Genomic DNA, 27,181 nt, shown 5'->3' with positions numbered 1-27,181 from the left:
GTCGCGCATGCTCAAAGAGCTGTTTGCGATGATTTCGTAGATGGCGGGAATTCTATTTAAAGTGTATTCAGTATTATAACAACCTTAATTGTTGTCTAAATATATTTATATTATATCACACTCTTGTAATAATCTACTTATTGATCAGGTAAATATATATTGCACACCTTTTATTAACAAGTTGTTTGATATAATAAGTTTAATTGCTATTCTGCAGAACAATATAACTTTCGTTGAAGCATGTATAAATGTTTTATTTTCGTATATTTTGATCAGTGTTAATGAATTAAAATTTATAAATATACCAGCGCTTAGATTATTGTTATTTTGTTGTTGTTTAGCTCTAAATTACCCCGATTGAGCAAACTTACAGTGATCAAATGCGTCACAGTCGCGACAATTCTATAAAGTGTTTCTGTTTGTGTTCCTGTGCTTTTTTGAAAAGACAGTATGGATCGATTTGATGAAGATTTGGCTGCTGTTTCTAATAGGTTGAATTACTAAATGGAGGCAGGCTTGATGATCCAAGCTTCGGCATGAACTACTAGTACATAGTAACGAGTCAACGCCACTATAACTAACTTAACACTAGAGGTAGAAATAGTGGTAACCAAAATCTCCTTCATGTCGCTGTTGTCTTTAAAATAAAAAAGATGCATCGAATAATGTACTATGTATGAGAAAGAAAAAAAAAATATCTAATTTATCAGGGCTGAACAAGGACTAAATAATTCTACACAATAAAGGGAAAAGGGCGTGGGAAAGAGAACCATACTACTCCTATGGAAAACATTCGTTCTCAGTCGCCCGGTTACTGTTCCCATTTGAGGTTGCCCTGTTACTGTTCCCATTTGAGGTCGCCGCAGAGCGTCAAATAGCGGAACATGGAGCAATCCCAACATGGCCTCATCCTCTGGCTGAAACCTGTAAAAAATGAAGGAATGTCATTACCAGTAAAGGGACCCCCTTCGATCATGGCTGATCATGTGATTGCTCCTAGAATGTTCGTCTCCGAAGCACAAGTCCGAGCAAGGTTGTTTATGGAAGACCATGCATACCAACCTCCCCTCTCCATGCCAATGATGTTATCCAAGGGAAAGACAAAGGGGCCGATACAGCTTGGCACCAGTGACATCACAACACATTTCTACAACTGAGTGAACTGGAGCAACATGAAATAAAGTGTCTTGCTCAAGAACACAACACACATCCCGGGCTAAGAATTGAACTCACTACCTCATGATTGAGAGCCCAACGCTCTAAACACAGCCCTTTAGTTTAATCATATATTATTTGCTTATTTTCATGGTCCACTATTCGAGGGAGGGTCCTCAGGCACCCTCTCAGTGATGTCTTGTTAGAAGCAACCGTTATTACATTTTCCTACTGGATTCCCAGGCACGATCTACTGAAACTATGAATGTTATCCAGCTATCTCATTATGTCTACCACTAAGTCACCAGCTTGCCAGTTGGTTTGGCTTGAAGAATATGTCTTGTGATCCTTTCCTGTGGCATTATAACTACATGTCCATAATGCTGGAGCTGTGACATTTCAGTTCAGAGAAGTATCTGTCAGACCTGGAGTGACGCCTTGATCTCTGAGTTGCTCACCCTTTTGGGTAATGTTACTCCAGAGATCTTTCAAAAGAACCCCATTTTGGCTGCTTGTATTCACAATCATACTCTTTTGGACATTACCCAACATTCATAAATGTGAGAAAGGTTCAAAAACTGAATGAAAGTTGCATGTTTGGCTTGTTTATCAACCTATCTTTTGAGGATTTAATGCTGAAGCTGGTGTATTACTGTACAAGCAACTGCAAATTTTTTTGATATGTATGAAAAAAAGGCAGGCTGTTGATGAATTTTAAGACAGCATTGCATACAACTCACATTATTATGTACTATCACATATTACAAATAGACAAGGAGTAACACTACTTGCTGGGCATTTTTCTCCAAGTTAATTTTATATATATATATATTTATATAAGGGCATTACTGTACAATAACACCTCACGCCATGAGGGACTCTAAGGTCAGACTACTATGGCGTGAGGCGTTATTGTATAGTAATGCCCTTATATAAATATAAAAATATATATTTCGGGAATAAATGATGGATTTTTTCCCTTATGAGGTTTTTTCACGCTAGCTACTTGATAAATTCTTGTAAAAGAATTCGTCCTATTATTGAATTTATATATATATATATATATATTATCTCATCTACTTAGCTGAGAGGGCTTTTCCCTTTTAGCTGGTCTTGTCTTTCTTGGCAATCTCAGCAATGCCAGTGACATGAAAAGAGCACCCAGTACACATTGTAAAGTAGTTAGCATTAGGAATGGCACCCAGCCATAGAAAACATGCCAAAGCTGAACTTGGCCTTGGAGATTGCCAGATACTCTCAAACCTTCCAACACATGTCAGCATGGAAAACAGACATTAATTGATTATGATAATGAGTGACAATGCTTTAAGTAACTAATGAGACCTTCCCTTTATTTCAGTGCTGTTAACACAATGCATGCTTTTCTCAAGCCTGGAAGTTCTGGTTTCATCAAGAAAAAAGAGAAGCCTGTATCAACAGAAACGACCAAAGATTCACATATACCCTGGGTAGAGAAATAGTAAGTGTTTAAATCTAATCCTCACATTGGTTTTTAAAGGATAAGCATCCACTTGAATTATTACATACAAAGTTTTAATATTCCTGAAACAAAATAAGTTTGTGTTGGTGTGTGTCATGGAAAGATATCAGGAGTATATCAGTCTGTCAAAAAACTAAGATGAAAGTGTCATTTTTTATTTGCTCTCTCTCTCTCTCTCTCTCTCTCTCTCCCTCGTCTGGAGACCAATGATTGCCAACAGTGCTCATGACTTTTTCCAGGGCCACTATGACTAGAGAGAAGAAATTATCCTTAGATTGGAGACAGCCTGAATACTTGCAACATTATCCAAGGACCAATTGGAAGGCATTTGTTTTTTAGTGGTATGAACTTTGAGGTTAAAGGTAAAATGTAAAGAATTGTGAAAACGAGACTTATGCTGGGGATGGTACAAAGCTTGCTAGTACAAAGAAACAGACTATGTAGTAGTAACAGCACATCTGTGTGTTATTGGTTGTAGAATGCAAGTGAATGAAGGTTTGACAATGAGATAAATAATTTTTTATAGTACAGTGGAAGGTACAGAGAGGACACAACAGATTTGTATGCTTGGAACTGATGATCTGTTGATGAGTTAGAAATCTCCCTCTCTTCTCTTCATGCTTTGCCTTCAGGTGTTGGCAATCATTGGTCTCCAAAACGAAATCTGAAGATTCAAGATTTTTCATGAGAAAAGATATAACAGTGGTTTTCCATTGCCTTTTGCCATTACATTTATGATTTATTCTACTGATCAATAGCACTCCCAAGCTTATCCTTGAATTACAGGGTTTGTATTTTTGGCCCTGAAACTAGGAGACTAAATTCATGTGATATCAGAGTATGTCCACATATCAATAGGCCTGTTTGACACTTGTCTGGGGCCAGCACTGCTCCAAGTTTTGTATATCTTAACCACAGCTCTTTTAGAAGCTGTAGAAACTCTGCCAAATTAGATTGGAGCCTGGTGTTGCCATCCGGTTTCACCAGTCCTCAATCAAATCGTCCAACCCATGCTAGCATGGAAAGCGGATGTTAAACGATGATGATGATGAGACTCACCTGGGACGTTTGTCACTAATGTTTTTTTTTTTTTTTTGTTTCTACTGTGTAGTCGTCCTCGACAAATTGATGATGTTGCTTACCAAGATGAAGTTGTGAATGTTCTAAAGAAATCTCTTCAGGGTTCTGATGTAAGTGTTCTAGTTTATTCTTTTACTCATTAATATTTTTGCTCTTTCACTGGTTTCAGTCCTTTGTCAGTGGCCATCCTGGGGTACTCTTTTCAAGGATTTTGATCACTGATTGGTTTCAAATCCTGGCACAAGACCAGTAATTTCAGGGGTTAAGTCTATTACATCAACTTCAGTGTTCAGCTGGTTCTTATTCTATCGACCCCAGATGGATGGAAGGAAAAGTCAGCCTTAGTGGAATTTAAACTTAGAACACGAAGAAGGACAAAATGCCACCAAACATTTTGTCCAGCATTTAACAGTTCTGCTAGCTTACAGCCTTCTTTTGGTCAGTCATATTTACATCAATTACTTTGTATAGTAGTTTGTTTATCTGTCTTTATTTGAAAAAATGGTTTAGTTCTCCTTTGGTGTATCATCATTTAAATTGCAGATTACTGATACATGCCATTTATGTATCGTACTTAATGTTTCATACACCATTGATAGGCATGATGTGTTTGTGTCTATTTACTTATTGTTGAATTGTACGTGTAGCTTTCATTAACCACACAAACAAACCATCTTCTGATGTCACATCCTCTTTGATGTCTATGCAAAACCATGACAGAGCTGAGAGCTACACCAGGTTCCTATTGTCTCATTTGGTATAGTTTCTATGGCTGGATGCCCTTCCTAATGCCGACTACTTTACAGAGTGTACTGGGTGCTTCTTATGTGGCCCCCAGCATCAGCAGGTTTGCCCTGTAATTTTCATATATATATATATATTCTAATGTATACTTTTCACTAACTCTCAGTCTGCTGTCTCATTTGACAGTTGCCAAATCTGTTGTTCTATGGACCACCTGGTACTGGTAAAACATCCACAATTCTGGCAGCAGCAAGAGAATTGTTTGGGTATGTATGTGAACAACTTTATTATCTACTAATTGCATAGATAATCTCATTTAATTGAAAATAGATTCTCAGTTCAGTATATTACATGTTTGGGACCCTACCATATTTTCATTCTAGCATTTAGAATGCTCCCCAGAGTAGTTTCTGTCAGACATGTTGAATTCCATAACCAGTCTCATTATATTCCCTCTATTTCTGTATATATTGATTATTTCTAAGTTTTGCCAATTAAGTTAGAGTCAGCACAGGTGTGGCTATGTGCTTAAGAAGTTTGCTTCTCAGCCACATGGTTCCAAGTTCAGTCTCACTGTGTGGCACCTTCGACTATAGGCCCAGGACGACCAAGTCCTTGAGAGTGAATTTAGTAGACAAAAATCGAAAGAAGCTCCTTAAATATGTGTGTGTGTGTGTGTGTGTCTTGGTATCTGAAGTTGCATGATGATTATAAATAAGTGTCATTATCATACATGTGGTGCCATTCATTTGCAATATCCCATGTGAACATGTCTGGCCATAAGAAAATATTGCCTTGTTAAGAAATGGGTATGAGTTGGCACCAGGAATAGCATCAACTGAAAAAAGTCTGCCTCAAAACATCTTTGTCTGACTTATACAAGCAAAGAAAGCAGACGTTAAAATGATGATAATTTGCTGATGAGGTTTAATAATACTGAAACATGCCTCTTTCAATAGTTGGCTTAAAAGCCTGACAGGACTAAATTAGAGTTGACAATGACATGGTTTGACATTTGTAAATACTATAAGGCCTTTTGTTTAGTATTCTCTACAAGTTTTGTTATAAATTACCATTAATTGTCATCATTGTTGTTTTAACAACTAATTTTTCATGCTTGCATGGGTCAGATGAAAATATGTGTAGGTGGAGTTCTCTTCAGTCGAATGCTCTTCTTGTCAAACAATAAACAACCTGGATATGCTTTATGCAGAGAACTGGAAACAAATTACTATATAAATGAGTCTTTTGTTTCAAGGATCATGCAACGTGTCAAGTCTATGTCTAGCAGCCTGGATATGCCTTTTGTAGTGAATTATAAGTAGATAACAATGTCAGGAAGCTACTATTTATAAATCAGTGAACGTGAGCGAAATACAAATGAACATAAATACATGATGGGCTTCTTTCAGTTTTTATCTATCATATCCTATTTAAAAAAAAAAAAAATTTTTATCCTTTCTTTATTTTGTTTAGACATGATATGTACCGCAGCCGTGTCTTGGAACTGAACTCTTCAGATGAACGAGGAATTGAAGTCATTCGAAACAAAGTGAAGAAATTTGCTCAGATCAGTGCCTCCGCTGTTCGACCTGAGTAAGTAGACAGATTTAGAATGATGTGCATTCATGCAATTGCATTCGGTTTTTGATATGTAAGTACTGAAACAGGCGTTGTGATGATGACGACAATATTGGTGTTGGCAGCATATTGAGGTGGTGCATTTAAGGAATGGTGTGTTGCGTAGTGTTGTGTGATATAGTAGCAGTGTAGTGATGTAATGTTGTGTAATGACAACAAGTTGTAATGTGATGTGTTAGTGTAACAGCATAATGTGGTGGTGCAATGTTGCAGTTGTGGTAGTGTTGCAGTATAGCGATGATGTGTCATGTGGTTATGTTATGTTGTCGTGATTGCATAATGGAGGGATCTGTGGTGATGTTGTAGTAGTGGGTTGCTGAGGTAGTGTAGCTGTAGTCTGGCATGGTGGCACTGTACTAGTCTGATGATTTATTGAGTTGGCCAAAAAGTAATTTGTTTTTTAAGGGAAAATAAGACATGTTTTAGACATAATGTGATTTATTCAATCTATGAGATAATTGCTTTCAGATTTTGGCTCAAGGCTAGCAATTTTTTGGTGGCAGGGAATCAATTACATCAACCCCCAGTTTTCAGCTGATATGTTTTCAATTGACCCTGCTTTTCTTATGGACAGCTATATGTCGCATGCTCTCCAGTTAGCAGTGCAGATGACTTGTATATTTATTCTACCAACACTGGACTTACGTAAAAACATAGTTTACCCAGAAGCATTGTCAGCTTCACTTAACATATGTTGAAGTGTGCAGTCTGCCCAGACATTACAGAGATGAATGAAGCAGCTTTCTTTCCATGTACCTTACTTTCTGCAATACGGATACTCATATATCATCCATTTCATTATATCCGTAAGTTTAGGTCATTTTGGGGATAATGCTAAGATTTCATTCTAATCTAAGCAGTCAGCAGTCATTCTACATGTTTTTGGTTCACACGCCTCGTGTGCTGATTCTGCCCATAAGAAAGAAACAAATAATACAATGTGACTGTAGGCCATAACACCCGGGCAATGCCAGGATACCTTGCTAGTGTGTGTATGTGTGTGTGTATACACATACACCTATCACAAAGTTTGTTATCTTGAATCATTTGTTTTATTTTTCTTTAGTGGAAAACCCTGTCCTCCTTTTAAGATAATCATCTTAGATGAAGCTGACTCAATGACACTAGCAGCTCAGGTGAGATTTTTGACATTTTTAATTTAATACAAACAAAAAAATTTCTTGGGATGTCTTTTTCAAACCTTATGTGGGTTTCATATTTCTTCAAATTTAAATATTTACATGAAATATATCTTTTCACTGTTTGATATTTCTCTTATGCCAAACACTTAAATATATTACATATTTTTCATTATCATCATCATCTTCTCATCCACTTTGTCATGGTTGGTTGGCTCAGATGTAATTCGTTGCAGTAGATTTTCTATGGCCAGATACTTTTCCTGTCACCTATGGTCAGACAAGTTTTCATGGCAGATAGCAAATGAACAACACCACTTATATGACAGTCAGAATTGTTTACAGTTCATGCACAGCATCAAGACAAGGAGACACAAACAGGCATTGAAGTCAATTTTGTTTTTCATTCACCTAAGGTTGGTGACAGAAAGTACCAGCCAAGTATTAGAATCAATAGTATCAACTATTTGTATATTTATTCTACCAACACTGGACTTACACAAAACATAGTTTACCCAGAGGCATTGTCGGCTTCACTTAACATATGTTGAAGTGTGCAATCTGGCCAAACATTACAGAATTCTACCGTCAGTTGCTGGCCCTGTGGCTGTGTGGTAAGAAGCTTGCTTCCCAACCACATGGTTCTGGGTTCAGTCCCACTGCTTGGCACCTTGGGCAAGTGTCTTCTACTATAGTCTCAGGCCAACCAAAGCCTTGTGAGTGGATTTGGTAGACGGAAACTGAAAGAAGCCCATCATACATACATATATATATAGTTGGAATTTTCAGAAAAACAAAAGATGAAGACAGGTACATATATATATGTATGTATGTATTTGTGTGTCTGTGTTCCCCCCCCCACCACCACCACCATCGCTTGACAACCAATGTTGGTGTGTTTACGTTCCCATAACTTAGTGGTTCGGCAAAAGAGACCAATAGATTAAGTACTAGGTTTACAAAGAATAAGTCCTGGGGTCAATTTGTTCGACTAAAGGTGGTGCTCCAGCATGGCTGCAGTCAAATGATTGAAACACATAAAAGAATATAAACTCATAGACACAAGTAATTCCTGTGTGATTAAGAAGTTTGATTCCTAACCACAAGGTTGTGGGCCGAGTCCTACTGCATGCCTTGAGCAAGTGTATTCTGTTATAGTCCCAGCCTGACTAACGGCTTTGAATGGATTTGGTTGACAGAAAATGAAAAAAGTCCATCATATATGTGTGTGTTTGTGCCTTCTGGTCTTGACATCACAAGATGGTTGTAAATGTGTATCATTGTCATTCAGTCAGTGTTGTTCCTTTCCAGTCTTCCATGGGAACTGTCCAGCCTTAGGAAAATATTACCTTGCTTGGAAATAGCTGAGGGTCGGTGACAGGAAGGACGTTTGGTCACAGAAAATCTGCCTCAGTGAATTCCATCTAACCCATGCCAGCTTGGATCATCATCATCATCATCATCCTTTAACGTCCACTTTCCATGCTGGTATGGGTTGGATGGTTTGACTGAGGACTGGCAAACCAGTAGGGTGTACCAGGCTCCAATCTTATCTGGCAAGGTTTCTACAGCTGGATGCCCTTCCTAACGCCAACCACTCCGAGAATGTAGTGGGTGCTTTTACGTGTCACCGGTACGGGTACCAGTCAAGGGGCACTAGCATCAACCATGTTTGGATAGTGCTTTCTCTGTGCCACTGGCACAGGAGCCAGTCAGTGGGTACTGGCTTCGACCACATTTGGATGGTGCTTTTTATGTGCCACCAGCACGGGAACCAGTCAGGGGACACTGGCTTCAACCACGTTCACATGGTGCTTTTTATGTGCTAATGATGATTAAGATGAGCATAGTGTTATTATCAGCAACTCCTTTATTAATCTGTTTAATTTATATTTGTTTGTGTTCCTAGACGGCATTGCGACGAACCATGGAGAAAGAATCAAAAACCACCCGGTTTTGTTTGATCTGTAACTACGTGAGCAGAATTATTGATCCGATCACTTCCCGGTGTGCCAAGTTCCGCTTCAAACCTCTCACTTTAGAAATATTGTTGAAACGATTACAAGACATATGTAGTAAAGAACAAGTGGTCTGCAAAGAAGATGCTTTGCAAGCATTAATACAGGTATCTGAGGGAGACTTAAGACGTGCTATTACACTTCTTCAGAGTGTGTCTCGATTAAAGGGAGAGGAACAGATCACCAAGCAAGACATTCTGGAAGTGGCTGGAGTAAGTTATCCTTTCCATTTCTTCATCTTTTTATCTCTTTCAAATCTTGCCGTATTGTTGCTGTTGTTTTAGTATATATTTAATCCTTTATCATTCAAATTGCTCTGCCAAATGTAATGCTTATTTCTTCCCATTGTTTTGAATTGATTGTGTATTATCTCATAGCTTCAAAATTTTGATCATACAGTTGTATATTTTTAGAATGACATTGTAGGGTAGACGTGAGAGGCCAGATCTGGCTAGTTTGAAAATAAAGCAGGTTGAATATTTGGACTGGACGTGGCCAATTTAAATGTTAAAAGGCTAATGAGTCAACAAGGAAGCCTCTACTTAATCATTTGTCACATCATAATGTGTCTTTCTGACAAGAAAACTTAGCTGCTGTTTCTAACCTATCAATTGAACACAATAAGCTCTCACATTTGTGAATATATGTTTATATGTTGGCTATATTTGTAACAGACAACGAATTTCAAAGGGAATTTGTTTCTTGTTTATAATTTTGTCTTCTATATTAACATAAAATTGCAGTGAAATATCTTGTTCAAAACTTTGTTGTACATAAACAAAGTGGTAAATGAGAAGCGTAGGTGAATTTTTTTCGCTATAAGTAATGTTTGCATGACTTTGTTCTTTTTCATTTGTTTTGTAAATTTCAAAATGGTTGCATATCAACAAGTATTTAATTGGAAAATAATATATTTATCTTACAAACAGCAGATATTGCTGTTTTACTGACTAAAGGCTTCTGTAAAATAGTTTAGTCGTCTCAAAAATAAGTAGTTTCAGGTGGTGTTGTATTTGAGAGTGAAATGTTCAAAACCAAAATACCTTTTGGCATATAAGTTATGTCCCTTATGTTCTGTGTTCAAATTCCCATCAGGCCAGTTCTTCCTAACTTCCTTCCAGGTTTGATAAAATAAAGGATCTGTTAAGTATTGTGGTTGATTTAATTGCTTCTCTCTACATGAGTTTCTAGCTTTGTGCCTTGCGCCTATGGTAGAAAGGATTATTACCTCTGCTGTAGCAAAGGCGGAGGTATTATTTTCAGTTGTGTTTGTTTGTCCATAGACAAGATGTCTCAAAAACTGCTTGATAGATTTGGATGAAACTTTCAGGGATGTTTGGCCTTGTGACTAGCATGAACATATTAGATTTTGGGATTGATCCGGTACCGGACAAGGATTCTGGATTATTTTTCTGTTTTTTTTTACTTAATTTTTGAGAGCAGTCAGTTCATTTTTAGTATTCTTATTTGTGAAAGCAGTCGAGTTTATCTCAGATATTCTCATTTTAAAAATCATCTCCAGCTAATCATTGAGAGGACATTGGTGTTGCCTTGGCGGAGGTTTGCGCTCTCTGAGTGCTCTTGTTATTATTATGATAAGGTGGTGCATTGGTCAGAATGCTTTGTGGAATTTCTTGTGGCTCAAATACTGCCATGTCAACTCTGCATGGTCAGTAAAATAACTATCATTTGAGCAATACTGTTGCCATAATCGACTTATCCTCTTACCCCAAAATTGCTAGGCTTGTGCCAAAATTTGAATCCGTTTTTATTATGTTCTTCATTTTTTTTTCAGATTGTTCCAGAAGATGTTATCCGCAACATACTTGATGTCTGCCACTCAGATTCATATGATAAACTTAACTTAGCATTAAAGGTATGCAATACACACACACACACGCATGCACGCTCACACACACACAATAAACTTACTTGGAAATGGATGTGTGGAATTCAATCAAATGATAACAAAATATATATACACGCACACACACATATATAAATATATATATATATATATATATATGCATAAATGGGTACAGGACATTACCAACAGTAAACAACACGAAATACGAAAACAAATGAGTTCAATACGCAAACAATGAGAGAAACAAATGGAAAACAGGACAAGTAACACAAAGAATGACCCTTCATCAGTTGTCGGCTGTCTATCTAATCTTCATTTTGATCGACAATATGAGTCTTTGAAGACAGTTGCTCCCATAAATACCAAAATAAAATTTGGGATTTATGGAGGGTCAAAGTTGGGAACAAAAACAGGACAGTGGAGACATACAAAGAAACCGAACGAAAACAAACATGGAGGGTCGTTGGACCAGAACGAGAGTAAAATAGCGAATGCTGGAGAAATATTTTCTTTGAAAAGAGAAAAGATAGAAGAGAGAGATAAAATACACCTGGTCCTTCTCTTCTATCTTTTCTCTTTTCAAAGAAAATATTTCTTCCAGTGTTCACTCTTTTCCCTTCGTTCTGGTCTAACGACCCTCCATGTTCATTTGGCTTCATTTGGCTTCCTTGTATGTCTCCACTGTCCTGTTTTTGTTCCCAACTTTGACCCTCCATAAATCTCAAATTTTATTTTGGTATTTATGGGAGCAATTGTCTTCGAAGACTTATATTGTCGTTGAATGCTCAAAATGAGTAGATAGACAGCTGACAGCTCTGGGGTCGATTTGCTCGACTAAAGGTGGTGCTCCAGCATGGCCACAGTCAAATGACTGAAACAAGTAAAAGAGTAGAAAGAATTATTAAAGTGGTGAACTGGCAGAATCATTAGTATTTCAGACAAAATACTTATCTGTACAGGTCATCGTTGACTTACGACCACAATTGGTTCCGACTGACTGGTCGTAAGTCAGCCTGTAGTCCTACATAGCTTTGTTTTATATTTTTACATTCTTAAGGTACATTCTCAGGTAAAAGTCACACACAGCATTCTGTATTATACTAATATACTGGCGTTAGTCAAAAATTTCAGAGTCTCAGGCAGTCATCTTATTAACAAATATGAGGCTGCCTCAATGTCTCCCAACAGGATATTCATCCAACACTCGGAATAACCACAGTGGTGATTGATAACTAAACCTAGGGGAAGCGTTTGTTAGCTGACATCATCCGTAGACGGATAAATTTCTAAGAAATTAAAACCCATTAGATTTCAACTGGACTGTTTAGTATTTCTGGCACACCAATCGTCATAAAGTCAATTGGTCATAAGTTGGATTAGTTATAAGTCAATGACGACCTGTATTTCTTCTGGCTCTTTACATTCTGTGTTCAAATATCACCACGAACAACTTTGACTTTTATCCTTTCATGGTCAGTGAAATATAGAACTACTCAAGTACTTGAGTCAGTGTAATCCACTTAGTCCCTCTCCTCAGAATTGCTAGCCTTGTGCTTAAATTAGAAATAATTCTCATCTTCTTTTATGCTACCAATTGTTCATTTTGTTACTTCTCAAATTTATGTTTATCCTCATCTACATGCAACCTCCTCCTCATCATCATCATTACCTTCATCATGAACCAAGCAAGCAATATAACACTCACTGTATATTTACGCAGGAGATTATCTGTAATGGCCATTCAGGCTTGCAAATTGTCTGCCAACTGCATGACCTCATCATGGTATCTGAAGAACTCGGTGACAAGCAGAAATGTGTCATTGGAGAAAAAATGGCGGTAAGTGACACTATATATTAGTATCTTGTTTGTTTCATTTGTAAGTAGATAGATATACCCAAATACACACACACATGCGGTGAAGGTCAACTTGTGACCAAATAAGACCACCTCTTAAACTCATTTCATTCTAAGAAACACTTTGTTCTTTGTTGGTTTCCTTATCACACATGATGTCTCATATGGCTCTTAAAGCTTGCAAGGGATTTGCAAATCATTCTACATTGATTACAAGTTTTCCAGCAGCAGCCTGTCTATCTAGATCAGTGGTTCGCAACTGAGGTCCACAAGGCCCTTGACGGTCCATATAAGATTTTGTTGTTAAAATTTATCTGCAATAAACTGGTTGCATTTCTTCAGTGCACAAAATACTTAAACACTTTTTTTATACAATTTCTAATAATATTTAATCACAAAAACACGAGAGGAATTTTTAGACATGTAATGGCTATGAGGACCTCCCCACTCTCCACTTAGTAAAAAAGAAAACAAAGGGGCCCCTTATATCTGTTAGGAGATTCAAGTACTTTCATACACATGTACACATACAACAGGAACCCCCACCTCCCAAATTCAATCACAAGGCTTCAGTCAGCCTGAGGCTATAGTAGAAGACACTTGCCCAAGGTGCCACACAGTGGGACTGAACCCAAAACCATGTAGTTGAGAAGCAATCTTCCTAGCCATACATCCATGCCTGTACCTAAATAATGGTTGAGAACCACTAATCTAGATGCTGGGATTTATAATGCTCACCTAAACACTTTATTACACAAGGTGCACATATATACATCATCACCATCATCGTTTAACATCTATTTTCCTTGCTGGTATGGGTTGGACAGTTTGCCATGGAGCTGACCAGATTTCAATTGTCTGTTATGGCATGGTTTCTATGGCTGGATACCCTTCCTAATGACAACCACTTAACAGTGTGCTGGGTGCTTTTTATGTGTCACCAGCACATATATACAGACACCCATTTAAGTGATTCGAGGTAGGTTTATCTATTTCTAACAAGCCAAACAACCATCATCATCATTTTACTTTCGTTTTCCATGCTGGCATGGGTTGAACGGTTTGACTGAGGTCTAGAAAGCCAGTGGCTACATCAAGCTCCAATCTGATCTGGTAATGTTTCTACAGCTGGATGCCATTCCTAACACCAACCACAAGAGTGTATTGGGTGCTTTTTATGTGCCACCAACACAGGAGCCAATCAGGTGGGCCTAGCATCGATCACATTCGGATAGTGCTTTTTACGTGCCACTGGCATGGGAGCCAGTCTGTATACATTTTCTTGTCTGTCTTGTTAGTTAACACCATGCATGTAGTAAGTCATACTCATTGCATGTCTCGCCATTCTAGCATGTTAGTGTCTATGTTTTAGTACAGATTAACATAACAATTTTTCACATATGCTTCATTATGTTTCACACAATCTTCTTTTCTACAGAGGAAGAATGAGAGAGAGAGAGAGAGATAGAGAGATTCGTTGAGAGTAGAAGTGAAAATCCTTAAGCTTCCTCTTCTCCATACTTATTTATGTTAGCTATTATATTTTCATCAGAACTATTCCTGGCATTAATCAGATCATTCAAGTAACAGAAGCTATCCATTACACCTAGCACACAAACTGTGCAGTTCTTGGTTACCTCTACATTTTGTACATCTGAAGTCCTTGTTCTTCTGGCAAGCTGCCAGAATCTCACTGCAGCCATGACTAATTGGGCGTATAATGTTAATTAGCATGAAAGATGGATTAATCCAATGCGGAAGTGTCTACAGGGTTTTTCAGCATGCTAGAAATAGCAGCTAAATCTCACTCTGTAATCACTCTGTACCATCTTAAGGAACATCATCATCATCGTTTAACGTCCGCTTTCCATGCTAGCATGGGTTGGACGATTTGATTGAGGACTGGTGAGCCAGAAGGCTGCACCAGGCTCCAATCTGATTTGGCAGAGTTTCTACAGCTGGATGCCCTTCCTAAAGCCAACCACTCCGAGAGTGCAGTGCGTGCTTTAACGTGCCACCAGCATGAGGGCTAGTCAGGCGCTATTAGCAACAGCCATGCTCAAAATGGTGTATTTTACATGCCACCTGCACAGGAGCCAATTCAGCGGCACTGGCAACGACCTTGTGATCTGGCGCGACATGGTGATCTCATATCAGGATAAACAGCACATGACCTCGCAGGTGGGGCTCAGTTAGAATTTTCTTCAAGTCTAGTAGCCCATCCCGCTCAAAAGGTCCCTGAATAAGGTTTGTTTAAGGATGTTGAGCAAAACACCCATGTTTCCAAAGGTGAATTATTCAAACCCCAAAGAATTCCTCTCAACACATGGCTATGATGTTCCCTAACTACTTCTGCTCATGATCAGAGATGCACATATCGTCAGCCACCAAGGGACATGCTCAACTGGTTAAGGTCAAACAACTGACAAACAAATCTGTGGTATTGAGCAGAATATTTGCTGTAGCCCATCTTTTTATACCAAGACAAAACAACGTACATGATAACACTTCCAATCAATTAAGATCAGAAGCCATGAGAGCCACTGCCCTGGTACTGCATCCGGGGCATTTATTATTATTATTATTATTATCATTATTGGGCTGGCAGAATTGTTAGCATGCTGGACAAAATGTGTGGTGCCATTTCTTCTGGCTTTTTACATTCTGAGTTCAGATTCCACTGAGGTCAACTTTGCATTTCAGCCTTTTGAGATCATCATCATCCGATCAATAAAATTAAAGTACCAGTCTCATATTGGGGTCAGTGTAATCAATTTATGCCTACCCCTAAAATGACTGGCCTCATAGCAAAATTAGCAAGAATTATCATTCGTCAACTAGTCAGACATTCAACCAACTAATTAAGCAATTGATTGATTAATCGTTTGGTCTCTCAATCAATCGGCTAGATTTATCAAAGTCCTATCATCCTCATCAGTGACATACACTCCCTATTTCAGGTCTGTCTCTTTCCTAATTTATAGGTTCTTTGCTCATTTACTCTTTTACTTGTTTCAGTCATTTGACTGTGGCCATGCTGGAGCACCGCCTTTAGTCGAGCAAATCAACCCCAGGACTTAGTCTTTGTAAACCTAGTACTTATTCTATCGGTCTCTTTTTGCCGAACCGCTAAGTGACGGGGACATAAACACCCCAGCTTCGTTTGTCAAGCGATGTTGGGTGGGGGGGACAAACACAGACACACGAACATATATACACACACATACATATATATATACATATACATATATACGACGGGCTTCTTTCAGCTTCCGTCTACCAAATCCACTCACAAGGCTTTGGTCGGCCTGAGGCCATAGTAGAAGACATTTGCCCAAGATGCCACACAGTGGGACTGTACCCAGAACCATGTGGTTCGTAAGCAAACTATTTACCACACAGCCACTCCTATGCCTTATTTCGTTTATTTTGATTTTATTTCAGGTTGTGGACAAGTGTATGATAGATGGAGGAGATGAATACCTGCAACTTCTGGATCTCCTGAATACTATTATGAACCAAATATGCCATGAAAGGGAATAGGACATTCTTTGCTTCTTGCAAATGAAAAATAAAACATATTTTCATACATTTAACTTTACTTCATGAGAGAGAGAATGAGAACTGCCTTAATAAAGATGTCATGTGTCCGATATCTTTTATCTTTTGCTTCAGTCATTGAAATATGACCATGCTGGTTTTAATCAAACAAACCAAACCCTGTACTTCATCATCGTCATCGTACAATGTCTGCTTTCCATGCTAGCATGAGTTGGACGATTTGACTGAGGACTGGCGAAACAGATGGCTACACCAGGCTCCAATCTGATTTGGCAGAGTTTCTACAGCTGGATGCCCTTCCTAACGCCAACCACTCAGAGAGTGTAGTGGGTGCTTTTACGTGTCACCCGCACGAAGTCCAGTCAGGCGGTACTGGCAATGGCCACGCTCAAAATGGTGTATATTATGTGCCACCCGCACAAGAGCCAGTCCAGGGGCACTAGCAACGATCTCGCTCGAAAATCCTACGAAGGCCAGTCAGGCGGTACTGGCAACGGTCACGCTCAAAATGGTGCCACCCGCACAAGAGCCAGTCTAGGGGAACTGGCAACGATCTCGTTCGAAAGTCCTTACACATGCCGCGGGCACAAGTGCCAGAAAGGCGACACTGGGCACAGGTGCCATCACGATTTCGATTTCGCTTGCCCCAATAAGTCTTCGCAATCTGAGTTTTGTGTCCCAATGAAGGAGACGATGTTGGCATGGGTGCCAGTCGTCGAATTTAACTCTATTTCGATTTCACTTGCCTCAACAAGTCTTCGCAAGTGGAGTTTAGTGTCCAATTTAACTCGATTTCGATTTCACTTACCTCAATAGGTCTTCGCAAGTGGAGTTTGGTGTCCAATGATATCATCATCATCATCGTTAAACGTCCGCTTTCCATGCTAGCATGGGTTGGACGATTTGACTGAGGACTGGTGAAACCGGATGGCAACACCAGGCTCCAATCTAAATTTGGCAGAGTTTCTACAGCTGGATGCCCTTCCTAACGCCATGATGATGTATATGCATACATACATACACACACATACAGAGGGCTTCTTTCAGTTTCTGTCTACCAAAGCACCATTTGAGCATGGCCGATGCCAGTTCCGCATGACTGGCACATAAAAAGCACCATTCAAGCGTGGTCAACGCCAGTGCCACCTGACTGGCTCCTGTACCACATAAAGAGCACCCAATACATTCTCAGAGTGGCTGGCATTAGGAAAGGCATCCAGCTGTAGAAACTCTGTCAAATCAGATTGGAGCTTGGCTTGCCAGCCCTCAGTCAAACCGTTCAACCCATGCCAGCATGGAAAGCGGATGTTAAACAACGATGATAACAAACAAATCCACTCACAAAGCTTTTAGTTAGTCCAGGGCTACAGTAGACAAAACCTGCCCAAGGTGTCATACAGTGGGACTGAACCCGAAACCATGTGGTTAGACAGCAAACTTCTTAATCACATAGCTATACGAACACTTATTAGGCCAAATGATATAAAACTGAAACTTAGTAAAATAAAAAAAAAAATATTAAGAAAAGAAATTAATAAATAAAAAATGTATAAAATAACAAGCAAAACAAATTTATTTCTCATAACATTAACTACAATAACCAAAATTTGGAAATCTGCAAAGTTTGGAATTAAACAGGAAATAAGAAAGGGAAATCATTCAACTATTAAAAAGACATGCTAAGAATATTTTTAATAAGAATTATTTTTTTTCTAAACTTACATTCTGATATTATTTTAAAAAGCTTTTAGACCAGCATTAAATTTTCAGTTTTAAATCTTTGAACTCTTATTTTAATTAAATACACAAACAAGATTAATTAGAAATTGGGGCTTAGAATTTATACTTTTTAAAAAAAATTGATATCAAAATTATGCCTTTTAATTTTCAGTTTCAGACATGAATTTATTGATAACATATTCTTGTCAGACTTATTGAAATAATACATATATCTCGATAAGATGATGTCTTTGTGTGATATATGGTAAAAAAACCCTGATATGATGTTGGTAATGAGGAAGATAAAAGCAACAATTAACAATTGTTTTATTACTCTATATAATTAAAACAACATATATGTGGATTCTTCATCAGAATACAGTGAGAAGTTCAGTTTATTATCGAGAAGGACTTAGAAAAATAACATACAGAATCAGAGTTGTTTTATGTACTTTTGTTTTGTTAACTGTGATGGCTACTGTCTTATCTCTGCGGATGTTGCATTTGTAAGTGAATTTATTAAAATATAGTAATTAGTAGTATAGGTGTTGGTAGTGGTGGAGGTGGTTATATAATGCTAAGCTACTGACTACATGGCTGAGAGCTCTGACTTCGTTATAGCCAATGCAGTTGATGATATTAAATGAAGACATAATTATGTTGCCCGACCAATCAAGATGTTCTAACATTGTGAGAACATATAACAACTATAAAAATCATGTTCTCAAATAATATAAAAATGTTTAAATGTACAAAACCATCCTACCCATGCTAGCATAGGATAATGGATGTGGTAGTATTGGTGGTGGAGGTGGTTATTGCTGTTCTAATTAAATCAAGGAAATTACATTTCCATTGATTATTTTTCAAATTAATCTGTTGGTCACAACACCTGACAGAAATGCCACTGTTTTTAGATGACAGGGCCAGGATTTGAACTTAGAATGCACAGAGCTGAAACACTGCAATCGGTCCTGTCTGACGCTCTGACAATTCCATCAAGTCACTGCCCTGCATTGGTACACGTTTATCAACCCCCCCACCCACTGAAAGGAGGAAAGGCAAAGTCGACCATGGCAGGATTTGAACTCAGAACAAATACATCAAGGCATTCATTCTACCCAACACTCTAATGACACTTCCAATTTCCCACCTTCAAAATGGATGTAAAACAAAATATATTAACCTGTGAGTAAGATATGTGTGTTTTTTTTTAATTAAAATTTCTGTTTGGAAGCCTTCAAAGGGTGCATGCTATATACATATATCATACACAAAGTTTAAGCAAGAGTGTGAAAGGCATTTTCGGCAGAATACTTAATAGAATATACTGGAATGTATTGTAAGAGAAAAACAATGTAAATATATATATATATATATATGCATATAAAAATAGTTTGAATTTCTTAAAATGTGCTCTTCTCCATTTAAAAGACAATAATTTAGTCATAACAACACTCCCAGTACATCTGATTTATATAAAATTTTGTCATCTCCAATTCCAGTATGAGTACAAAGAAGATATATCATTATATTTTAAATACATGTCTTAAAGCTTAGATAGCATACCAAAACACTTACTATGTGATTAAACATTAAAAAAAAAAAGATATAGCCAAGTGTAAATTTCTTTGTAAAAAAAAAAAAAAAAACTGTAAAAAATCATAGAAAAAATATTCCATTTTCGTATCCGATATGGAAATAACATTTTAGGTTATGAAAAATTTAATCTTTAATTACAGCTGAGGCAAAAAATTGCAGGGAAAAAAAGTTTTAAGCTAAGGAGAGAATAACTCCTGAATGTTATCACCAATCGAGGAAATTGTTAAGAGATACATAATCCCCATTATATGTGTATGTGTGTGTGTAGACAAACATCAATATCAGTACATAAAATTAGGTTGTATGGCATCAGTAGTGGTGGTCACCAATTTACAATAACATATAAAGGACAAACAGAGTGAATGTATGATAAATTATGACACATTTGCTCTGTATATCATAATTGGTAATACTGCTAAGTACAGCAGTAACCACACCACTACACTGATTGTAGACTGGACGATGATACTGTACATCGAGCTCTAAATTCATCAGTTGCAGTTGTACATCTAATTGTACGCACAAGATATACATAAAGTAAGATCAACGACCTTATTTTTCCCAATTCACCATTTGTTTATGTATGAAATATAGCAATATATTATACAGATACGAAGCCTTAAAGAGAGTGGAGAGGAATAAAAAGAGAAATTGTGTTGTCATATTGATACCATATAAAAAAAAAAAGGTAGAAAAAGCACAATGGAGTTGCAGATTTGTGACATTACCACTGTACCACAGTGCTTGCCTCATATAAAAATATACTAATCATTTGTTATATAGGCATTATGTTTTAGACATATTGTGGAATCATGCAGCTTACCAATCATTCTAGTCAAAAATAAGACCTCTGCTATCCATAGGATTTCTGCAGAAGCAAGCAGCTTCTAATGTTATTGGATTACATATCAATTTGAAGAAAATTCTCTATAGTTCTCAACATACTGGAGCACCTCTTATACTTTGTGAGGTCTTGAAACACTAGATGAAAGCTGTTTCAGGAATTAAAACAAATGGTGGCTGCTTCTTTGTTATTGCTAATTATTGGGATTCTTTAAAAATGCCATGGGTGTTAAAAAACAATTCTGAGGTCTTTACGCAAAAATAGTATCATTGAAATTATAATTAAAGTTATAAAAAATTTTCTTTAGTATTTCCATTAAACCTTGAGGGATTTTTCTATTTCAGAATGAACTTTTTAAAACAGGAATCTGATAAAGTAAAACAAAAAATTTGCCATGGAAAACAAATCAAAGGGAAAAACAGGATTTTATAATAAGTATGTAAGTTTCAAAATTTTAGAAATCTTTGTAACAGCTAAATTGTGCATCTCCTCTTTGTGTTCTTGGAAATTAGCAATTGCTAATTCTTTGGTGTCTTCCCACTGATAAAGAAGTCTGTAAACGAGACAAAGAAGAGAGATAATTAGATAAATTTCATAACAAAACATAGATCTTCTGTCTGAATAGTATCATCATCATCATCGTTTAACGTCCGCTTTCCATGCTAGCATGGGTCGGACGATTTGACTGAGGACTGGTGAACCAGAAAGCTGCACCAGGCTCCTATCTGATTTGGCAGAGTTTCTACAGCTGGATGCCCTTCCTAACGCCAACCACTCCGAGAGTGTAGTGGATGCTTTTACGTGCCACCGGCACAAATGGTGTATTTTACATGCCACCTGCACAGGAGCAGTCCAGCGACACTGTCAACCATCTCGCTCGAATGTCTTTTCATGTGCCAGGAAGGCGAAGCTGGTAACGATCACGCTCAAATGGTGCTATTTACGTATATTAAAAGAAACAACCCTTGATAATGCAGAGTAGCAATGTATATTCTCTAGAGCAAGATCCCTCTGCTTGTCATGGAACAACGCCATCTCTGACCCTATTAAATATTCCTGTCACTTAGCCCACTGGGGGACTTCTTCCTTCTCTTTCCTTTTCTTGTTCTTTCTTATTTTGCAAATTACCTGGCAACAGCATCAATACAGGTGGCAAAAGAAAAAAGCATCCAGTACTCACTGTAAAGTGGTTGGTGTTAGGAAAGGCATCCAAAAACCATGTCAAAGCTAACATGGAGCACAATGCAGCCTTGCAGCTCACCAGATCTTGTCAATCTGTCCAACCTATGACAGCATGGACAATGGGTGTTTAAGGATGATGATGATGATGACAGCATAGTCATGGTTAGAATTGGCCTGTAGCTTAACAAGATGGCCACTTGGTACTTGGGAGATTTTAGAGCATTTCATTCTGTTGCAAACTTGCATTCCTCTCACAGGTATTTGGGCCGGGTGCCAGTTGCACCTACAACCAACACCCTAACCACTAAGTCACATACTTCTACAGTGAGGCCCCTCAAATGAAGGGATTACCCCATCTGTCGCCAGCATCTTCGTTGCAGAGTGTTATTGCATTATGACAGCCACCTACACGAGGTGGGAAATTGGAAACAGCAGGGAGAGAGACGATGATGACAAAAGACTGGAGGGGACAAAGACACCCACTGCTTTCACCGAAGACACCTCACCATCCTTCTGTCTCACTGTTGAGACTGCAGCAGCTACCTCTCACCCACAAAGTTGCCTCACACCTGGCTCTTTGGTTCTTCCCACCACCACCCCATCACTCTTCCTGCTGTCAGTACAAGAAAAGGAATGCTAAAGGATTAAATAATGATTGCAGAGCGAATGATAAGTTATCTCCACTGGCTTATGATAAAGAGGAGAGAGAGAGAAATTTAAGAGGGAAAAAGGGAGGAGCTGTAAGAGAGACAGAGAGGAAGAGAAATAAAGTGATATTTACTCGTATATTGGTAGGAGAAATTTCAACCGGCCTTGTTTATTAATGAAGCTAACAGCATGAGGAATGCACTTGCTCCATTTAGCTCGCAGACAAAGTCTCAACCACCTGGATGTTTGAAAATAAAGATCACAAGAGAAAACAAACGTTAAGAACTAAAATACACACAGGTACTAAACAAGGCTGAAAATACAACCACAAAAAATAAAACAAGGTAAAAATTTTAAAATTCACAAAAGGATATCAACCATGCTGTCTTGTCTTTCTGTCCCTTGCCTTACTGGCACTTGTGCCAGTGGCACGTTAGAAAATCATTCGAGCGAGGTCATTGCCAGTGCTGCTGGAATGGCTCCTGTGCAGGTGGCACGTAAAAAACACCCTTTTGAGCGTGGCCGTTGCCAGTACCACCTGACTGGCCCTCGTGCTGGTGGCACGTAAAAGCACCCTCTACACTCTCAGAGTGGTTGGTGTTAGAAAGGGTATCCAGCTGTAGAAACTCTGCCAGATCAGATTGGAGCCTGGTGCAGCCATCTGGTTCACCAGTCCTCAGTCAAATCGTCCAACCCATGCTAGCATGGAAAGCGGACGTTAAATAATGATGATGATGATGATTCCAATGGCCTCTGTGTGCCACCTCTACATAAGTTCATTTCTCCTAACCCTGTCTTCCTCCTTCAAGTTTTTGTGTCTTTCTCACCACTCAACAAAAAAGACATTTGTTCATCTGTTTTATGCCTGCTTTTAAATGCATGCATAGATTGGACAATTATGCTATTAAGGTACTGATTTACAGCCAGATGCTCTTCATGTCACTAACCTTTCACAGTTTTTCAAGTAAGGGATCTTTTGAAGGGAGCAAGTGATTTGTTCACAAGAGAAATGTCAACAGCAACACCACACACTTTTGCTGCAACTTTTGTGATTGCAGATATAAACACCCACCCACCCACCCACCCACTGCATATCTTTTGGGGTTTTTTTTACTTCTTTCAGTCATTGGACAGTGGCCATGCTGGAACACTGCTTTGTAAGGTTTAGTCAAACAAATCGACCCAAGTTGTTTTTTTTTAAAGCACCCTAACAGTTGAGGGAACCCGTGGAAGAGGTAGGCCCAGGAAGACCTGGGCTGAGGTGGTGAGGCAAGACCTTCGTACATTGGGCCTCACCGAGGCGATGACTACGGACCGAGACCTTTGGAAATGGGCTGTGCGTGAGAAGACCCGGCAAGCCAAGTAAGATCGTTGCCAGTGCCCCTGGACTGGTTCTTGTGCGGGTGGCACATGAGATGCACCATTTTGAGCGTGGCCGTTGCCAGTACCGCCTGACTGGCTCCTGTAGGATTTTCGAGCGAGATCGTTGCCAGTGCCCCTGGACTGGCTTGTGCGGGTGGCACATAAAAGACACCATTTCGAGCGTGGCCGTTTTCGTGCGGGTGACACGTAAAAGCACCCACTACACTCTCTGAGTGGTTGGCGTTAGGAAGGGCATCCAGCTGTAGAAACTCTGCCAAATCAGACTGGAGCCTGGTGTTGCCATCCGGTTTCACCAGTCCTCAGTCAAATCGTCCAACCCATGCTAGCATGGAAGGCGGACGTTAAACGATGATGATGATGATGATGATGGTACTTATTCTATCTGCTAAGTTGCTGGGACAGAAACAAACCAGCATTGGTTGTCAATCAGTGTTACATACACAGACACATAAACAGATATACACATGACAAGCTTCTTTCAGTTTCCATCTACAAATCTACTCACAAGACTTAGATCAGCCCAAGATGCCATGCAGTGGATTGCACCAAGAACCATATGGTTAGGAAGCAAGCTTGTTACCATAAAGCCACACCCTTAATATTCTTTTCTACTCTAGACACAAGGCCCAAAATTTTTGGGGAGGGAGTCAGTCGATTAGAACGACTCCCCAGTATGCAACTGGTACTTAATTTATCGATCCTGAAAAGCAATGTCGACCTCGACAGAATTTGAACTCAGAATGCAAAGACAGACGAAATACTGCTAAGCATTTCGCCCGGCGTGCTAATGTTTCTGCCAGCTCCCCACCTTCCTATGCCCTTAATATTGTAGATATACCTGTATCTATCTATCTGTCTATCTTATTTCTTTATTGCCCACAAGGGGCTAAACATAGAGGTGACAAAGAAGGACAGACAAAGGGATTAATTTGATTACATCGACCCCAGTGCGCAACTGGTACTTAATTTATCAACCCCGAAAGGATGAAAGGCAAAGTCGACCTCGGTGGAATTTGAACTCAGAACGTAAAGACAGATGAAATACCACTAAGCATTTCGCCTGGCGTGCCAACGTTTCTGCCAGCTCGCCACCTTTTCTATCTATCTATCTATCTATCTATCTACATATATATATATATATATTATTAAAAAATATGGCAAAAAATCATATATTAATTAATATCGATTAATTACCAGGAAGCTAGCACATTTAAAGAATCAAAGAGATTCAGAAATAGTATCTGCAATCTCAGGGGATTAAAGTACATTTTTATATACACAAGATGTGATCTATTTCTAGCACATTGAATGTCCACGTTAGTGGTCAACGTCATATATAAAAAAAAAAATATATATATATATATATATATATAATACACCCAAAGGGATTCACAACCCATTGGACATCCTAGAGTATAGCAAACACCATGTGATCAACACAACATGTATTTTGGATTAACACAACGTGAATTAGGCATTAAATACTTGTATGGGTTAAAATCTCTGTGTGCACAACCTGGATATTTTTCTGGGTGTACTTCAGTACCCTGTATATTTATTCGACTAAGGATGGTGCTTAAAGGTTGATTCAACTCAACCTGGTGCATATCATTTGAGGACCTGGCTCCCTCCAGAATCCTTAATATTGTATGTGTATATATATATATTATTTATTTATTTACGCGCACTTTTAAAGCCTAACCAGGCTCATGGGCCCGGTTTCTATGGCATATGTGTTCCCCCCAGCTGGATGGGACGCCAGTTCATCGCAGCGTTACTCAAGAAACTGAGAGAAAATTGGGGCAAAAGAGTACAACAGAGGTCGCCACAACCCCCTGCCGGAGCCTCGTGGAGCTTTTAGGTGTTTTCGCTCAATAAACACACACAACGCCCGGTCTGGGAATTGAAACCGCGAATCCACTGCCCCAACCACTGGGCCATTGTGCCTCCACACACACACACACAGATATATATATATATATATATATATGTATGTATCATCATCATCATCATCATCATCATCATCATCATCGTTTAACGTCCGCTTTCCATGCTAGCATGGGTTGGACGATTTGACTGAGGACTGGTGAAACCGGATGGCAACACCAGGCTCCAGTCTGATTTGGCAGAGTTTCTACAGCTGGATGCCCTTCCTAACGCCAACCACTCAGAGAGTGTAGTGGGTGCTTTTACGTGTCACCCGCACGAAAACGGCCACGCTCGAAATGGTGTCTTTTATGTGCCACCCGCACAAGCCAGTCCAGGGGCACTGGCAACGATCTCGCTCGAAAATCCTACAGGAACCAGTCAGGCGGTACTGGCAACGGCCACGCTCAAAATGGTGCATCTCATGTGCCACCCGCACAAGAACCAGTCCAGGGGCACTGGCAACGATCTTACTTGGCTTGCCGGGTCTTCTCACGCACAGCCCATTTCCAAAGGTCTCGGTCAGTAGTCATCGCCTCGGTGAGGCCCAATGTACGAAGGTCTTGCCTCACCACCTCAGCCCAGGTCTTCCTGGGCCTACCTCTTCCACGGGTTCCCTCAACTGTTAGGGTGTGGCACTTTTTCACGCAGCTATCCTCCTCCATTCTCACCACATGTCCATACCAGCGCAATCGTCTCTCTTGCACGCCACAACTGATGCTTCTAATGTTCAGCTTTTCTCTCAAGATACTTACACTCTGACGGGTATTCACATTGACATTACACATCCAACGGAGCATACTGGCTTCATTCCTTGCGAGCTTACGTATGTCCTCAGCAGTTACAGCCCATGTTTCACTGCCATGTAGCATGGTTGTTCGTACGCATGCGTCATACAGTCTGCCTTTTACTCTGAGTGAGAGTCCCTTTGTCGCCAGCAGGGGTAAGAGCTCTCTAAACTTTGCCCAGGCTATTCTTATTCTAGCAGCTACACTTTCAGCGCACCCACCCCCACTACTAACTTGGTCGCCCAGATAGCGGAAGCGGATTATTATTATTATATATAAATATGCAACTGTTTGTGGAAATTGAGAAAATGCATTTATGTATATATACTTACCGAAACAGAATCTCTGAATTTCCCTGAGAAAATAAGTGATATGCCGATTCCATATGAGCAATCTTGGTCAAACTAAAGGGGTCCTGTGAGAGAAAGAGAGAGCACATTATACTGGACATTTCAAAATCTTAAGGTCTCTGTAAAAGCGTAGGCTACTGTTGGTTATGATGAGGATGATGATGATGATGATGATGAT

The 27,181-nt window shown here is 39.1% G+C and overlaps 2 protein-coding genes across 2 annotated transcripts in view; one reads left to right on the top strand and one right to left on the bottom strand.

Moving 5' to 3' along the window:
• The first annotated feature begins 2 nt into the window (after nucleotides 1–2).
• Nucleotides 3–16,655, top strand: LOC106882033 (replication factor C subunit 4). Its single transcript, XM_014932590.3, has 10 exons — nucleotides 3–148; nucleotides 2,516–2,635; nucleotides 3,768–3,846; nucleotides 4,667–4,746; nucleotides 5,957–6,076; nucleotides 7,188–7,257; nucleotides 9,170–9,490; nucleotides 11,074–11,154; nucleotides 12,866–12,982; nucleotides 16,445–16,655. The coding sequence occupies exons 2-10, from the start codon at nucleotides 2,529–2,531 to the stop codon at nucleotides 16,541–16,543; spliced, it is 1,074 nt and encodes a 357-aa protein (XP_014788076.1). The 5' UTR covers nucleotides 3–148; nucleotides 2,516–2,528; the 3' UTR covers nucleotides 16,544–16,655.
• Nucleotides 16,656–18,111: 1,456 nt separating this feature from the next.
• Nucleotides 18,112–27,181, bottom strand: part of LOC106882029 (leukotriene A-4 hydrolase) — an 86,594-nt gene continuing 77,524 nt past the window's right edge. Inside the window, exons 14-16 of the mRNA XM_089349904.1 lie at nucleotides 26,986–27,068; nucleotides 22,690–22,794; nucleotides 18,112–21,279 (exon numbers count right to left, since the gene is read on the bottom strand). Of these exons, the coding sequence (XP_089206030.1) occupies nucleotides 21,153–21,279; nucleotides 22,690–22,794; nucleotides 26,986–27,068 (315 nt within the window). The 3' untranslated portion in view covers nucleotides 18,112–21,152. The remainder of the gene's footprint in view (nucleotides 21,280–22,689; nucleotides 22,795–26,985; nucleotides 27,069–27,181) is intronic.

This window comes from Octopus bimaculoides, chromosome 3 (genome assembly GCF_046866305.1).
Source record: "Octopus bimaculoides isolate indiv1 chromosome 3, ASM4686630v1, whole genome shotgun sequence".
Classification (NCBI taxonomy): Eukaryota; Metazoa; Mollusca; class Cephalopoda; order Octopoda; family Octopodidae; genus Octopus; species Octopus bimaculoides.
This window is presented reverse-complemented; position numbering and strand designations above follow the sequence as displayed.